This window comes from Trachemys scripta, chromosome 6 (genome assembly GCF_013100865.1).
Source record: "Trachemys scripta elegans isolate TJP31775 chromosome 6, CAS_Tse_1.0, whole genome shotgun sequence".
In the NCBI taxonomy this organism is placed as follows: domain Eukaryota; kingdom Metazoa; phylum Chordata; order Testudines; family Emydidae; genus Trachemys; species Trachemys scripta.
In genome coordinates, this window is record NC_048303.1 from 116,138,300 (window position 1) to 116,156,945 (window position 18,646).

Genomic DNA, 18,646 nt, shown 5'->3' on the forward strand with positions numbered 1-18,646 from the left:
GTTAGGTGGTAGGGGGAAGACTCAAGAAACATTTCAGGTTCTTAAATATTATAAAAACCAAAAACGGGCAGAAGTGGAACTAAAAAAATCCTGTGCAGGTTGCCTTTCAAATAGGCATACAGTTGAAAAAAGTACGGTTGTTTTCTTCTGTGTTTCATCTGACCGTCCTCAATTATAGTGCAAGATTCAAGCACCAGGACCACAAATGTTATACTAGGAAGTGGCAAGGAATTGATCTATCTTCAGAATTTTCTACAGACTCATCTTGGTAGTATCTAAGCCCTGTCACTGCTATGCTTGGGGAAAAGAGTATATATCCACTTGCTGCATGCATATGCTACTCCCATTAAGTGTAATGGGATAATGTGCCTGTCTTGGATGAATATACACTCTGCTGTCTTTGGATATTGCAATTTCCATTCATGCAAAGTCATGCAATAAACCCAAAAGAGATCTGAAGATGGCAGCCAGAAAACCATATAGAAATAAAACTAACCTGACCCTACACCACATCTCTTATTATGCTAGTTATTTAACTTCAGGCTCTTACCTGGAGCAGTTTTGTAAGCCACCGTTCTGGTGGGCAGTGGAGGCGCGCTCTTTGTGATGGGACTCTGTGCCATCTGTAGACCTTGCCTCTGTCTCTTCAATTCCTCCTCTCGTTCCTGGGCTGCTCTGATCTCCTCTTCTATCATCGACAACGTCCGCTGTTTTCTTGACCTTAGCTTAAAAGGACCCACGGTCACCTCGAGCTCTTGTGTAGCCAGGATGGAAGCAGTGCTTCTAAGCTCGGCTGCCTCAGAGTACTTGCTAAAATAGCTGACCTCCTGCCTGTTTTCCTCCACAAGGAATGGCTGGCTGGTGGGGGATACAGAAGATTGCTGTGAAGTCTTCCCTTCCCTGAGTCCTGAGTCTTCATCTCTTGAAGTCTTTGGTATTGTATCCTTTTTTTCTTGAACAGGAGAAGACACCTGAGGTGGCTCAAACATTGTGCTCTGCTCCTTCTCAGAACACGGTGCTGTGCTGACTTCTTCCTGGCCTTTGACAGAGTTCTTCCGCTCCGCTTTATCTGTCGCTTGTTTAGAGTCTGTTTTGTCAGCTTGCTCAGCTATGGCTTGTTGAATTGCATTTTGAACTAGTAGGCCAGCATGGTAGTCCAGCTGGTCATCAACCAGCATGGAGTCTAGCAATGTAGAGGAAGGGGAGTAAAAGCCATGGTCACTAAATGACTTGGAAACACCTACCCGGCACTCTGAGGGGGTGTCCGTTTGGGGCGTCTGCGGTAGAGAGAAATCTGCAAGTGAATTTTCTTGGAGGGGATTCATAGTCTCATTAGAAGCACCACTGTCACTGATATTATCCATGCTGAAATCATTGGAAAGGGTTTCCAAGACTGTAGTATCCTGAGATCTCACCGACAATTCATCCAAACCAGAGTCCAGCTCCTCTGGAGGAGAAGACACATTGACCGACCTCGAAAACTGATCTAAAATGCCAGGGTCATCGTCCTTTACCACCATGAAGACTGCTCTCGCACTCATGAATTCACTGTCATCTGCCCACAATTTTGTGGTCTGTCCAGTCTTTGAGGTATCACTGTAAGACAATTCTTTTACTGGGTCAGTTGGACTACTTTGAATATTTATAGGATGACCCTCTGGGACACGGGAGACCTTCTGAGCTTTTACAATGGTTATATCATTATTCTCAAGCAGTACAGAAGCAGGTCTTGTCATGGAAACTGTTGGCCTGTCTATTTGCGATGGGCCCAGGGGTTTGTAGAAGGGTTTGATAGAGAACATTTTGGGTGTCCCTGATCTCTTTGGTGCAATCTGGCTGTTAGACTGACCTGAATTTTCCATTAACTGAAACTGTTTCCTGGCCGCCGAAAAATCTATCTGTTCTGTGACAATATCTTCTTTTTTAACACAGCCTGGCTCTGGAGGTACAAAGGAATAGGTCACCTGTTTTGGTGACGTTGGTGTTGTGCTTTGTTGCTGCTGCCTCTCCTTGCGTTCCTTGTACTTCTTGTGGGATTCTAGATGTTCTTCATCTAATTGCTCCTCCAGTGTCTTTTCTTGGGGTGGGTTCCACCATTTGGCTGCGATGCCAGGGTTTTTCTTTACTGCTTGGCTTTTAATAAGCTCCCTTCTTTCCTTTTCAAGTTCAATAATTTCCTCTGATGGCCTCACTTTCCGGACGCTGTACTTCTCCTTCTCCTTATCATCGTCAAAGAGCTTGGCTGGCTTCTTTTCTTCCTGGAAGGCTCGCAGTTCAAACTTAGCCTCTTTCTTAATAGTAGTTAAGGTTAGTTCTCCATCCTTGGAGGATCTTCTGGAACTTGTTGAAGAACTTGGACTCGCCGGCATTTTTAGATCGCCACAAAGCTCCTCTTTCTGTCCATCTGAAGAATGGCCATTAGATTTCAGCTTCTCAGTCATTACATTGGTTTCATTCTGTTCAATGACTGGGGATGCTTGCCTGTCAGCTACTATGACGTCCTTTTCATTGGGTACTGACTCACTGTTAACAGGAACAGATGGACCAGAGGCATCCACAAGGATTGCACTTGGCTCAGGGGAGCACGTCCCATTGAAGGTGTTATCTGCAGCAGAATCACAGCAGTTGGCCTCCAGCACTTCATCTAGATATCTGATCTCTTTAGCAACTTCACTGTCCAGGGATTCATGCCTATCCTTAAGTCCATTGTGACTGGCAACAGGCGAAAAGAAGTGGGTTTGATTGTCTACAGGATGTGTTGAAGCCACCACAGTGATGTTTTTATGTTCCGAGACTGGGACTTCGATTTCCATTTTCTCTTCCTTTGTAGCAAGTACACTAACAGGCTCCGGGAAATTGGCACAATTTCGGTCTTTGTCTTTTCTTAACCTGATGTCATCCTCAGGGATTCTGGACGATTTCTAAAAGGAAAGAGAACAAAACCATGGTAAAGTCCTATGAAGAGAGATTTTCTTTTATGCAGAAAGCCAAGAGCAAAAATAGTAAACACCATCTGGAAAGCAAATCCTAGCGTTTCCTAAAGTTAAGATTAAAGCATCCATATGTAGTGAAGGAAGGAAAGACAAATCAATAATGCTTTTATACTAAAGAATATACATCGTATAATAACTTGGAAGAGATATTGCAGCAATAGCAAAACCATCATTTAAATATCTCCCATCTGGATACCATACACCCCCATTCTGATCATTTTATACAAGTGCTCAAGATTTTTGCTGAAATTTTAGCTTTGGGCTTCCAAGTCATCAAAGGCTTGACAGATTTTTTTAATGCCAGCACTACCACTTAGCACATAGTACCTTTCATCTCATCCCTTGGAAGAGCTTTATAAGCATTAATTAAGTCTCACAATATCTCTGTGCAGTCAATTCCAGTTCCTAATTTACAGATACATAAGTTAAAGCATAGAAAGGTCAGCTGACTTGCCCAAGGTCACAGAGTAAGTAAGTAGCATAGCTGACATTAGAATTCAGATTTCCTGTCTCCCAGTCCCCCAAACTATGTCCACTGGGTCACATTCTTGCCTGATACAATGCCACTGACTTCAATGAATGATTTTAAATAACATACTAAATACCATTCCTATTCTGGAATGGGCCAGATTCTGAATCTCTTCTTCAAGCAAGTATTCAACCTGAATTTCACGGGACTACTCACATGAGTCAAGTTTTCAGGAACAGGCTTTACTCATTTTTTAATTTTAGCAAATCAAGGGAGAATACATGAATTCCTAGATTTATGAAAAGCCAGCAAAAAACAGTAGGTGTTATCAAAAGCAGGGTATTTTTGAACTCTTCTTTTTAAGTACAGGAATTTGGCAAATCATCAATTCAATCTGAAAAGAGACACAATCCCAAAGTAGCGTTTCTGTTCACTTTGTCTAAAATATTATACAGAAAAGTGACCTATTAGTCCCTTTGAGGAATCTGGCCTTTCCCCCCACTTGTGCTTTTGCAGAATGGCTGCTGAGGCAATGGTTTCAAAAATCACTAATAAAACTGTAGACCATAGTGCAGATCCACAATGTTCCCTATTGTCAGCTAGTCTCACTGCTACTGCTGTCATTTATCATGTATGCTATTGATAAATACCACAGCAGGAAGCGCTCAGCTTGAAACTCAAATACTTGTTTGCTTGGGGCCCAAATAACTGCAACACATACAGGCTGGAACGGGAACTGCAGACAAGCTGGCACTTTGCAGGATTGTGTCCTAAAAGAATAGCTCTGTTTTTCAAGAACCTTTGAAGGGGTTTTGTTCACAACAGGAAGCAACAAATATATGAGCCATTAGCTGAAAGTCATGTGCATTTTAAAGAAACGGTCGAGTTTGGCTATTAGATATTTTCTGCTTTTTAACTGTATTTAAGTAGGAAGGAATTTTTTAAAAAGCTCTTTTGTATATTTATTTGTTGTGCACAACCAAGTTTTACTGGTCTTACTTTCATTAAGTCTCAGTTCACTTTCTGAACCAATTTACTGACCTAACAAAGATTTTAAACGGAAGTTTCTAAAATTCCTTTTTAAAAACAATTTTATTTTGTACGTTACAAAATCTAAACTTGCTTCTATTGCGTTTGATCAGTGCGATATAGTACTGGTATCATAAAGAGGGGTCTACTTCAATCGCGGAGAAATCACATTTTTCATAGGTTGGTCACGGCATAAACAGCAAATTTAGTGGATGTGTTCAAACAGTATATTCCACGCCACCCTTACTTCAGCGCTGCTGCCTTCAGAGCTGGGCGCCCAGCCAGCAGCCGCCACTTTCCAGCTGCCCAGCTCTAAAAGCAGCACAGAAGTAAGCAACAATAGCCAGATTTCATGGTCCGGTGATGCGTTTTTCGTGGCCGTGAATTTGGTAGGGCCCTAATCATAAATGCTGATTTGCATCAGATACAAAACTACATTAAAGAGGAGCAAATCCAGAAGCCCTGATGCAGGCAAAACTCTCATATTTATAGGGGAGGGAGGGGTGAGTAGGTTCGGGTTGGAGCAGGATGCAGAGTCCAGAATGTTCCACATGTCTGTTGGGGAATTCCTCTACGACAGGAAAATCTTCAATCTTGCCTTACAGCTGTTTTAAATCCCCTTTGCATCACAGCAGCAGTGCAAAGGGGACTTACAAGGGGATGAAGATCTGGACCTGACTCTTACCACAAAGAATATAGGCAGCAGCACCAGTCTCTGGGACCCAATAAAGATGACTCCAAACTAACCATCTACCACACCTAAGTATCAATGAACTATGGGAAAGTCTGGATCCAGAACCGAATTGTGTGGCACTGGCCTATCTCTACTCAGGAACAAGTCGAGGACCCTTTTTCTAAAAGAAGTCCAATTTCTCTACTCCTTGTATCAGCACATATTGCCACAGAACATTTCTACAACCACCAGGACTGACAGCTTTTCCAAAGCTATAACTCTAGCAATGCCATTTGTATTAACTCATAACTTTTGTTTCATCTTGTTTAACTATTACAGGTAAATTAACTTCCTAGTAGGGCTGTCAAGCGATTTAAAAAAATGAATTGCGATTAATCGCGCTGTTAAACAATAATAGACTACAATTTATTTAAATATTTGTGGCTGTTTTCTACATTTCCAAATATATTGATTTCAATTACAATGCAGAAAACAGTGTACAGTGCTCACTTTATATTTATTTTTGATTACAAATATTTGCACTGTAAAAAATAAAAATAGCATTTTTCAACTCACCTATTACAAATAATGTAGAGCAATCTCAATCATGAAAGTTGAACTTACAAATGTAGAATTAAGTACAAAAAAATAACTGCACTCAAAAATAAAACATTGCAAAACTTTAGAGCCTACAAGTCCACTCAGTCCCACTTCTTGTTCAGCTAATCAAGTTTGTTCACATTTGCAGGAGATAATGCTGCCTGCTTCTTGTTTACAATGTCACCTGAAAGTGATAACAGGTGTTTGCATGGCACTGTTGTAGCCAGTGTCTCAAGATATTTACATGCCAGATGCGCTAAAGATTCATATGTCCCTTCATGGTTCAACCACCCTTCCAGAGACATGCGTCCATGCCGATGATGGGTTCTGCTCGATAACAATCCAAAGCAGTGCGGACCGACGCATGTTCATTTTCATCATCTGAGTCAGATGCCACCAGCAGAAGGTTGATTTTCTTTTTTTGGTGGTTCAGTTCTGTAGTTTCCGCATAAGAGCGTTGCTGTTTTAAGACTTCTGAAAGCATGCTCCACACCTCGTCCCTCTCAGATTTTGGACCGCACTTCAGATTCTTAAACCTTGGGTTGAGTGTTGTAGCTATCTTTAGAAATCTCACATCTCTTTGCGTTTTGTCAAATTTGCCGTGAAAGTGTTCTTAAAACGAACACCATGTGCTGGGTCATCATCCGAGATTGTTATAACATGAAATATACGGCAGAATGTGAGTAAAACACAGCAGGAGACATACAATTCTCCCTCAAGGAGCTCAGTCACAAATTTAATTAACACTTTTTTTTTTTTAAACGAGCGTCATCAGCATAGAAGCATGTCCTCTGGAATGGTGGCCGAAGCATGAAGGGGCATACGAATCTTTAGCATATCTGGCATGTAAATACTTTGCAATGACGGCTGCAAAAGTCCCATGCAAATGTCTGTTCTCACTTTCAGGTGACATTGTAAATAAGAAACAGGCAGCATTATGTCCCATAAATGTAAACAAACTTGTTTGTCATAGCGATTGGGTGAACAAGAAGTAGGACTAAGTGGACATGTAGGCTCTAAAGTTTTACATTGTTTTGTTTTTTTGAGTGCAGTTATATAACAAAAAAAATCTACATTTGTAAGTTGCACTTTCATAATAAAGAGATTGCACTACAGTACTTGTATGAAGTTAATTGAAAATACTATTTCTTTATCATTTTTACATTTCAAATATTTGTAATAAAAATAATAATATAAAGTGAGCACTGTACACTTTGAATTCTGTGTTGTAATTGAAATCAATATATTTGAAAAGGTAGAAAAATATCCAAAAATATAATAAATTTCAATTGGTATTCTATTGCTTAAAAGTGCGATTAATCACGATTAATTCTTTTAATCACGATTAATTTTTTTTTAGTTAATCATGTGAGTTAACTGCGATTAATCGACAGCCCTACTTCCCGGTAACAAGAAGGGTCATAGATCACTGCCAGAGACATGCAGAACTACCAGGGATCTGAAACAGACAGGGTAATACATGGCTTAAGGCTGTGACTCCATTCTTTTATTAGGGTAAATCTTGCTCTGGCTGACACATGGATGCAAAGGCAGAGACATTGCTTGCTGGTGAATCCTGTGCCAAAGGAACTCTATAGGGACGAGAGCAGGATTTCTTGCAGTGACTGGAGAGATGCAGTTGGGGCACATTTTGCTGCTCCTCTGAGCAGAATTCCCACTATATGCTTGCTTCTGACTACAGCATATATGCTAGCTGGCTTTCGGTCTCTACACACTCAACCACCAATAGACAATGCCTCTACTGGAGACAGGATGCACATAATAGATCCAATCACTAGATAAATCACACACTCCTGCAGAGTTGAGACAAGGGCCAATTTACACTACGCCTTTCAATAATACCTCAGCACAATCAGTTAAAGGATCATTCATATGAGTGCATTATATTGTCCAGACAAGGTTTACATTGAAGCAGGTCTATTTCCTTCAAGGTACAGTATCAGTTGGTGTTCAAATTTGATATATCGTTTCATATCCTATTTTTGTTTGCAAATTATTTTTAGTGCATGGAACAAGAGGTCAAGAAATATTTTATTACCTACTTACATAACCTTAATTAGTAAAAACTCGTCCTCTAATCACAGCCACAATCCACAACGCATAATTAGGTAGTTACATGTATACGCAGTAATTAGGACATGCAATTATGGCATTACATAATGACCTAAGTACGAGAGACTGTATAATTAGTACCATGCATGTAATTATGTAATATTGCATCTATTTACATAGTAAAATAAGAGGCTATTCAGGAAAAGTGGTAATTTACAAGTCTTTGTCATGGATTAGTAGTGATGGAGGGAGAAGTGGGAAGAAATGGCTGATTTTCAGCATGGAAGAGAAGCCAGTTTAAAAAAAAAATACAAACATCGGGACGGGGGGGGGGGGGTTACAAAAAATTCTGATGCTTTTTTCTGCACTGTTTTCTCCATAGAATGTGGACAAATTTCAACCAACTCTAGTTAACAGTGTGGTGTCCTGGAGATCAGTGTTAGAACCAGGAGTCAATATATTTATTAATTATCTTGAGGACATAGTGAATAGCGGGCCGGTAAAATTTGCTGCTCACACCTGAGAATATTAAGGGGAGTCCTGAAGGACCCAGTAAAACTCTTTGGGGATGAACATTTAGCAGACAACTGCTGGTTAGAGGCAGATATGGAAGAAGGGGAATGGGCAGGGAGCTGCACGGACAATGTCATACTAAGCCGCCTAGGACTGTTGCCATCTGGCGGAAAGGAGGAGTGCTGGGATTTCCACCAGAGTAATGTCTTGACCCTGCTTGCGAGTCCCGACTTTTCAATCATGTATGGAAAATGTGAAGCTCCATCACATTCTTGCTACTGGAAGGCAGAAAGAGCTTTCTCTTTCTTCTACTTTCTTCAGAGCCCCTGGCTTCTATGGAATAGGGAAGGTCTGTAAATGGAGAGAGTTTGTGTTTAAACCTAACTACAGCCAGTGCTATAGAGTTAAAGGTCTCCACATACCATTAACACAGACTTACACTTCTCAGGAGACATGCTAATATTTACCGGCCCTCTGCACGTGCCTCCTTGTTTTCTCCTTTTAAGCCAGATGTTTCGGGGTAGCCAGTGTCATTCCTACAGTGTTGCAGATTATTAGCTTCTTAGGAAATCATTAGCATATTTCCTCCTTTGTTGAATTCTTCATCTACAAAGTGTAAGTGTTTGAGAGAGCAGTTCATTTAGGAAAAAAAATGTGGGAGTAGAGCTGGAGAGTCCCACTGAATACATTGCCAGCTCTCTCTCTTTTTTGTTTTGACTCAACAGAAAATGCGTAAGTAGAAGAGTGGGAGACAATCCTTCCAAAGCACAGAAACATTGTCCTTAAACAAAGACATTTAAGGCAAAGTGTAATTAGCACTGTAATTGGTCATGAACTACAACATTATTGTTAATTTATCTACCAGCTTAAAAGAGCTGAAACAACACAGTTTCATCATTGAGGGTCTCTCGAATGGCTGCTTCCTGGCCATATGTCAGGGCCTGTTCTCTACTTTCACCCTTCTTGACCTCTTGGCAACTTTAGACACTGTCAAACATGCCTTATTTCTTGAAATTTTGTCCTTTATTGACTTTTGTGGCTCTGTCCTCTCATAATTTTCCTCCTGCTTCTCTGGTCTCTCTGTCAGTGTCTCCTTTGGTGGGTCATCTTCCTCCCCTCACCCACCTTCTCCGGGTCTCTCTTAAGGCTCTATCCTGGGCTTCCCTCTCTTCTCCCTCTACACAGTCACCCCCAGTACTTTTATCCGCACGTATGGCTTTAACTGCCGTTTTTATATGGATGACCCTCAAATCTACCGCTCTGCTGATCTCCCTTCACCTAATCTAGTTTCTTGGCCTGTCTTTGTAATACCTCTTTGTGCATGTCCAATCGTCATCATAAACTCAACAACACCAACATTGAGCTCTTGATCTCCCAAACCCTTCCCTCTCCCACCTTCCTCTATTGCCATGGATACAACCACCATCCTCCCAGTCAGTCAGACCCATAACCTGGGCAACACTTTCCATGCAGAGTCAAACAGAACTCGTCTCTCCCAAGTGCCAATCCAATGCCTTTACTACACTTTACCTTATGCCATAGGCCTGACTTTAAGCAGTTGCCTAGGCTGCCAGAGCTTCAGGGATAGTACTGTAAACACTAGGTCCATTCACCACCAGGTCAGTCTCAAACTTCTATCTGGCTGTGGAGTGCCATTCCTCCCACCCAAATCCCTCTTTCAAAAGTCTGTTTCTGTTTTGGCTCAGCTGTGTGCAGTGGGCACCCCTAGATCTCAATGCGTCTCAGACAGTGTAAAAGCATCTGGGGCCATGTGGGAAATACTGGTGCTGACTACAATGAGATGTGCAGAAATAGGGCCCTTAATAGGAAGAGAAGATGACAGAGGCAGCTGGGTGGCTGCCTGGGTTGGAGAAGCTGAGAAGGAAGCATTGCAGGGAGAAACCAAGGGCTGTTTTTGCTTGGGGTTGGTTCTGGGTGGGTTAATTTTCGTAGGATTTGCAGAAGGATATTTTCATTCAAATTCTCCCTTTCAAAGAGGGTAGCTGCCTTGTGCATCACTGATGGGAGGCAGTTCCAAGTGCCTTCTAGAACATTATTAAAGCTTAGGATTTTCAAATATTTGGCACCCCTAAAGGGCACATCTCGCAGTTGCCAAACTACTTAGCCATGCTTATTCCATCCCCACAGTTACATTAAATGCTTCTCTGAGCTAGTCTTCTTCATATGAACAGATCACTACATTGCACTGATGTACAAGCTCCCTGAATGCCACCCTCCCATCCCTACCTATTTCAGGAGCTCCTTGCCACTCTCCCTTCCTGACACAAGGAGTTGTGTGTGCCCCCAAATTTCTCCCTTCAGGTTTTCCAGTTTTCACCCAAATCACTATGGTTCTTCCTCATGATGTCTAGAACATGCTGTTAAATTCTGGAATTGATTGGATGCGGCGTTGAAAAGTTACCGTATTGCAGCCAAACAAACATCTATATGCCATCAATTTGAGCATAGCACTGTGCTTCACTCAGCCAATTAAAATACTCAATATCAAAGCAGATACTTTAAGCTTTGTGCCTGGAAAACTTATAGCAAAGTCAACGGGAATTTGGGGCACATAAGAAATGTAGGATCTGGTCCCTGTCTACTTAGAGGAATATAGGAAACCTGCCTCATTAGGTGAATCTCCTGTGATAAATGTGTTGCTGAATGTTTGCAGGAAGTGTTACCATGATCCAACGGGTAAGGCACTCGACTGGGACTTAGACCTGCGTGTTATTCCTAGCTCATCCGTTCACCTGCTGTATGACCTTGGACATGTCACTTCACCTCTCTGTGCTTGTTTCCCTTCTTACCCCTTGTCTTGTCTATTTCGATTATCAGATCTTTGGTGCCAGGCGTGACGCTTACTATGTTTAGAGTGCCTGTGGGTGAGATCGCTTCAACAGCACCATGAGTCAGTGTTTGAACCAACAATAAAGAGGACAGAGTGCAACGAAACAAAACACATATGCAGGATGGGAACCATTGTCCAGACCAGCTTGGCTGCTTTCAGCTCACAGCCACAGCCACCCACCTATGTAGGTTCTCACACCCATCATGATGGTATCCGAGCACTGCCTAACATTCTGAAGTAAACATGCTCTACCCTCTCTCACAGCAGGGACTGGACTGCCTTTGTTTCTGGTGCGGCTAGCGTGAAAAGGCTATTTTGAAGAAATGGGTTTGGCATTTTGCTCTTTTGAAAGCTCTTCAGGGAAGCTGAAAATGAGCAAAGCGATAGGGAAAGCTATACTCTGGTGGTGATGAAAAGAGCGCTGAGAGCTCAGAAGGAAGGAGCAATGGATACTGGGGATTGTGGAGGAAGGGAAAAAACACTAGTAGAGAGAAAGGAATAGGGTAGAGGTCTGCTGATGACAAATATGAGGCACTCCCAGCCACAGCTGCTCGAAACATACAAACCTAGTCTCCTGAACAATTTTGTAGTTGTTTTTTAGTCAATGAGCATGAAACTGACCCATTTTCCATTTATGGCAACATTTTTTTGATATCTTTTCCTGAAAACATTATTGTGAATGTTATAAAAATAGTTATTGAAGTTTTCCATTTAGTGAAAACTGTGTTAAACTTCTTTTTGAAAGGCATGGGATTTTTTGAAAAATACTGTGGTTTTGATAAAGGTCACTTTTACACACACACACACACACACACACACACACACACACACTCGGCCAGTTCTATTCCCAACTCTTACCACTGGGGAATGAAACCTCTCTCTCTTATGTGGCAATGCAGAAAATCATTACTGTTATATCACAGTGACAGGCTGACACACAGTCTTTTCATACAGTGATGGAAGCAGCTTTTGATGACTAAAACTCACTAGATTTGGACGCCAAAAGTAATATTTACTAGCAGTTAACCTTACTCTTGATTGACTCAATTCAGTTGGCCAGACAGGCTAATTGGCAAGTTTCCTTCATGAACAGCAGATTTCTTTGCCCTCTAAGCACTCAGGAAACCATAATATATTGCCTAAAACCAACTCAAAAACCTCTCAAACCAAAACCAATTTTGAGTATGTAGATAGATAGATTAGATAGATAGGATTTGCAAGGCACACATAATGTATATACTGACTGCTACCTTGGGAGCATGCTTGAGGAAATCTGTTCAACAATTCCTCAGGTGTCCGTCTATTAACATGAAGGTGTAGTGATCCCATTTGCTTGGAAAGCATGCGAACAGCTTAGCAATATTCCCCTTAGTTCCAGCCGGAGCAACAGACTCCAGCTGCCCAAGGCAGTACATAATACTATGCTTTTATCACATCAGAATGTGATCCTTTTGTTGGTGTAATAAATAAAGGCGGGAGAACAGTGGCTCAAGAAAAGAAAAAAACTTATTCTGAATTCTCAACTGTCTATAGTGTGGGACAGGATTTTTTTAAAACTGTCTCCATGGCTTAAATGTAAACTGTGACCTGAATGGCAAAGCTTCTGTTGCACAGTCAGGTTTCTATTTTCTGAACAACAAAGATTACCTCCCACTAAAACCCAGGTACGCAAAATGGAAACAGTTTTCTTCAGGTAATAGGTGGCCTGATCCTTTAAGCCAGTTATTTTCTCTTGCCCTAAAAATATAGGCTTGTTCAGCCCATGAAGAATGTGTTACACTATCGGCTTAGATGTAATCATTGCTATGGGAACAGGTACAGTACATTTCTATCGTCTGTAAATTAAAGACAAAAGTCTCCTGCAGCTGTTGAAAAAAGCCTAAGTAATTATTCATGGACTTCTATCCTTGCATAGGACTTGGATGGTCTGAAAAAGCTACACGTGCAAGAGGATTGATATGAAAATATATGATTTGAAAATCAAAAGGTAATCATAAAATATGCTTGTAACTGCTGGATTAGAAAACAAAATGCCGGCTATGACAAAAATAGATTGTAAGTATTTGTACTGCTCAGCTGGTACTAGCCAAAAAGTCACAGGTTTGAGTTGTGTTTCAGGACTCCAATCCAGTACCGCTGCTGATGTGCAGTACTCGGGGCTGATTTGCAGTACTGCACGAGATCTGCCTCTCTTAAATCCAGGGCCTTCCACCCATACCTGCTGGAAGTTTACGTTCCCAGATCACTTTCTGTACAGGGCGGAAGAGGACAACCCTAGGATGCTGTTCAACAACCTCTCTATCAATAAGACCAGTTCTAATGCCCTGCGTGTAGAGGTTGCCAACATATTAAAAAGAAATATTTCCAGGTAAAGCTTCCCAAATAAGATAGGGAGCTGCTGGCAGGGTTCATTCATTTGCACTGCCAGCTATCTTCACTCTTTATTCAGAGCTCATAAGGGTTTGGAAAAACATCCAGAAATAGGGATTAGAAAGCAATGGTGGCCTATTAGCCTCCAATCATCCTGGCAGACCCCGAGTTGTTTGCTACTCTCTGTCCTATTGTGTTCAGGAAAGACGGCAGCCCCATTCTCACCACCCTGGCACCTTTAGAGGATCTCTCCTCCTCTCTATTCCTGAGGGATAATGAAGGGTTTCTCACCACAGCATGGATTTGGGTTTCTGTCCTCATGTTATGTGCCTCTCCCCTTGGCTGCATATCTTTTGTTCCTGTCGCTTCCTCTCTCCCCTCACTCCTGTATCTTTCTTGCTACCGCCACCTCCCCTCCCCACCATTTCTGGGTCACTGCAGTAGGGACTCTGCTGCCCGGGGAAGGCCGATGCTCCTGATGCTGAGTTGAGTGGGTTGCTCCTTGCAGCTCCTCCATCACTCAAAGACATCAGCAGAAAGGTGACAGTGGCTCAGGGTGGGAATGAGCCATTTCGCCACTTGATTACCGTAAATCCTAATGAATGGAGGACTATATAATCCCCCCCAGTTCCTCCCCGCACCATTTATGTTATTAGATAAATCAGCAGCCAGCTTGAAACCAGTACCCAAATTCTCCATTATCCTGCATCTTGCATCTGTACAAGTGGAATCAAAATAATGACCCTTCTGATCTGGTAGCATTTACACTCACTGTGCCCGGTATAAAGCACAGGACCAGGTGCAGAGCAACACAGAATCATGCCCCAGATCTTTAGCTGGGAGCATCAGCCACCAGGCCTTGATTTAATAGACCCAGCCAAAATGGGAAAGTTGGCAAGTACCTGTCTGTTAATGCATAATGGATACCTATATATTCCTGCAGTACCTGTGTTCCACCCATGGCTTTGCCAAGTGCCTAGAGGTCCCTTGGATAGCAGAACCAGTAGATCAATCTCAATTCTAGTCTATGTGATGTTTCTTTACTCTTTCATTCGTCTTCAACAAAATACACCTCTACCCCAATATAACGCTGTCCTCGGGAGCCAAAAAATCTTACCGCGTTATAGGTGAAACCGCGTTATATCGAACTTGCTTTGATCCGCCAGAGTGCGCGGCCCCGCCCCCCTGGAGCACTGCTTTACCGCTTTATAACCGAATTCGTGTTATATCGGGTCACGTTATATCGGGGTAGAGGTGTAGTCAGAATGCAAACCTGAACTTCCAGGAAGCTGTGATTAAACTTTCATCTTCAAGAAATTGTGGAATTATTTCTTACTGGCGCAAGTCATCCCCATTTCCTACAGGCAGCCAGATTCCTACGGCCTTTGAAGAACCCTGCAGCAAAGTTTCACACACCACTGCAGGAAATGGAAGCTTTTAATAGCCAAAAAGAGATGCAAAAGGTAATTAAGATAGTGAGAAGGAGACTTGAGATACAAGAACTCATATTCAAAATTCATTCTCATTCTCCACTCTCTTGCTCTTTCTTGTCACCTATTCCAGCCTGAAATTGAAATTGAATTATAGCAACTGTAGGAAAGAGCTTTGGCTGGAGCAGGTTTTTTTCAGCTCTCTCATCATACGTTCCATCAGTCCAAATTCCAATCCCGATTCTCCTTTGCCTCTGCATTGATTTCTGAGTAACTGAAAATGTTAACACATCATTTAGCATTATTGCCTGTTTGCCATTTATCTTTATTGCTCTAAGTGTAATGGCCAGTACAGGATGTGCTATGTGATGACAGGACATAATCCAAAATGCTGTAGGAGAGATAGCATTAGCTCAAGGGTCATAAAAAATATAAAATAAACTATGCACTGATGGCTATTGGTTACCACCGGGTAACACTATTCTTGTTACGTAGCTGTTGGCATTTCCGTTCTAAATTCCTATGTATGATAACTTGCCTGTAAAATCTGTATTTGAGCTGAAACTAGGCTGAAAAATTCCAGGAGATGGGGCATCTCGTTTATATAGCAGCTTTCATTCTAAATCACAATGACATACAAACTTTACACAGGACTGAAATGCAGCCTCCACGGGGGTGAAATGAATCGCAATGGTTTAGGCCAGGAAATGACGAATGCCATACTTAAGCGAAGCAATGGCGGGATTTAGAGACAGAATGCAGTTACCCTGTCCAAATTTGGTCAGGGTACCGGGGACAACATTCTGCACACATGAAGTGCCATGGAATCTTTAATGACCCGGATTGAGGCTCTCCCTCTGCACATGTCCCAGTCCTGCATCAGGATCCGTTACTGTATACTTACACTTGTGCAGTTAGCTCAGTGGTTTGAGCATTGGCCTGCTAAACCCGGGGTTGTGAGTTCAATTCTTGAGGGAGCCACTTAGGGATCTGGGGCAAAAAATCAGTGCTTGGTCCTGCTAGTGAAGGCAGGGGGTTGGACTCGATGACCTTTCGGGGTCCCTTCCAGCTCTATGAGATATGAATCCAATGGGACTCCACATGGACGCAGAGGGCCAATCCTAGTGGATCTTGATGCAAGATCTGGGCTTAAAAGAGCACCTGTAACAACACAGCCCTCAACACCATGCTGTGTCAAAGGGGAGAATATGTTGCCTACTAAATCACCAGCACCTGTCCCTAAGGGTTACTTATGCTCTTCACAAGACCAAGCTCCACTCTGCTCCAACCTTGCTCAGCTGGTGAGCTCTAAGGGGATCACAGCACATTTAAAATCTTTTTTAAATCACTCTTTAGGTGAAGTAGTGCGTATCCCCACACACAACCCTATTATTTTTGTGCACCGAAATAACTTCCTTTAAAATATACATATATATTTGCTAGACGGTCTTATAAACGTATGTTGACTAGGCCCTTCGGGTATTTTTAGTTGTCATGGTAGTAAGGTATCTTAAATCCTCGTGTTATTAAAAAAATCAAAGCTGGCTTCTGTAACATGCCCATATTTCATAATATTTATTAATATACACAGTGGTGAGAACACTGTAACGCAGGTTGGTGAGGGAAGGATTCTACCTAAGCAGCTGAATTTGCATACAAAGGTAGTAAGCCAACCTTTGGGAGTCACTATACATTTTATGGGAGCTCCAGTTTCCACCACTCTTCCCAGAGATCCCACTAGCATTTGAAAGACTTGGAGACCATTCTGTTTGCAGACACCAAAGAAAGCTTTTTCTGTTGCATGATGATTGCTTAAGCATTCATTGTGGGAATAAGGATGGCTTTGTAGCTATGGCACAAGACTGGGTGTCTGAGACCGGGTTTCTATTCTTGATGGTGCCGCAGGGCACACCACAGGCACATCACATTCAACTTCTCTGTGCCTGTTTCCTCAACTGTAAAATGGGGATAATACTATTCTAATGTTGGGGCGATCTGAAAGAATGAGGCAAGACCACATCGTCTTAAAAATCCAAACTCTAATGCACCCAGAGCCCTAAGACTGCAGCACCTGCTGGCCCTAGGGATGGTAGCCACCCACCAAAAGAAAACTATGTTTCCATTCTAGTTCTCCTGCCTCTCTCTCAAACCACAGACACCTGCAGCCACTACAATGCTGACTGCACCAAACCCCTGAACCGCTCGTCTTAGTCCCTGAAGTGTCACCTGACCTGTGGATCCTTTAGATGTGCTAGACTTGAACTTCTTGGGGCAATAAGTCCTGCAACCTGTTCTGGTATTCTTTGTGTGCCCTGAGGTAAACGTGCTACAGATAGAATACCTGGAGGGCAAGTGACCCTCCCCTATGTACACCAACCATTTTGTCTGGGTGTCTGATGTCAGACCGATCACTGGATAAGTGCATGCCTTTGAAGACAAGTCTCTTAGCTTTCAGATCCGGCATGGAACCAGTAGCTGGAACTGAAGACTTAACTCTCCTAAGAATAAGAATTTTTCCATAACAAACTAAACTTATCACTAAAAACTACACTGACAGTAAAACTGGACTAAACTAAGGGCATGTCTACACTATGGGCTATGCCACTGTAGCGTCTGTAGTGTAGACGCTTCCTACACAGAAGGAAGAGTTTTTTCTATCGATGCAGGTAATCCATCTCCCCGAGTGGCAGTAGCTAGGTTGATAGAAGAATTCTTCCGTTAACTTAGCCTTGTTTGCACTGGGGGTTAGGTTGGCTTAACTACAGTGTTCAAGAGTGAGAGCAACATAGCTGGTCCGATCTAAATTTTAAGTGTAGACCAGTGCGAGGGCATAAAATTCTGTTTGAGAGAAGGATCTGGAGATATTTACAATCTGTCCACTGCTGCAATTGGAAGGAACTGAGACAGCAGTGAGCATCGCGTACCTTTTTACAGCCTTTCCCTCAGAACATTCAGGAACAGAGGCAGGGGGTAAGGAGGACCAGGTAAGCATTCTAATTGGCACTGACTGCTATGGGAAGGTTTCACCATCTGGGCTGCACCGGCCAACACATCCCATGAGCAAGAATATGCAGAGAACACTCAAAGAATCACCATTATTTTCGCCAATAAACTTTTAAAAAAGGGATTATTTTATGAAAAAAGCCCCCAAAGTTCTCTACAAAAGTTGTGAGTGTACGACAGCTTAAAATGACATCGTTTTATATTCAACTCCACCCCAGAGGTATTTAAGGCTGTATTGGCTCCAGGCTCAGGCAAACAAACAATCGTCATGGGGCTGAAGAAAAATGAGGGGACGCTAAGAAGGAGAAACACTCGTTTAGTTCAAATTCAACAAGTTTTGGCTTAAGCCATATGGAATGGAAAGAAACAGAATAGATGGTGATCAAAAGGGCATAACTGTGAGCTCAGTCAATAAGTGTATTGCTCAGATGAGAAGGGAAAGCTGTTTTCCATAGGAATCTGGAGGGCTACCTGTGATATGGCCTGCTAAACCCAAGGTTGAGTGTTCAATCCTTGAGGGGGCCGTTTAGGGATCTGGGGCAAAAATCTGTCTGGGGATTAGTCCTGCTTTGGGCAGGGGGTTGGACTAGATGACCTCCTGAGGTCCCTTCCAACCCTGATATTCTATGATTCTATGATATC

The 18,646-nt window shown here is 42.4% G+C and overlaps 1 protein-coding gene across 6 annotated transcripts in view; it reads right to left on the reverse strand.

Annotated features, from left to right (window-relative positions):
• Window positions 1-18,646, reverse strand: part of LOC117878783 (A-kinase anchor protein 2-like) — a 174,756-nt gene that overhangs the window by 33,955 nt on the left and 122,155 nt on the right. For all 6 annotated transcript variants that reach the window (XR_004646082.1, XR_004646083.1, XR_004646084.1 and 3 more), the window contains exon 2: window positions 551-2,921. Coding sequence is in view for 3 of the 6 variants with exons in the window: in XM_034773243.1 (XP_034629134.1) it covers window positions 551-2,921 (2,371 nt within the window). In the remaining 3 variants the exon portion in view is untranslated. The remainder of the gene's footprint in view (window positions 1-550; window positions 2,922-18,646) is intronic.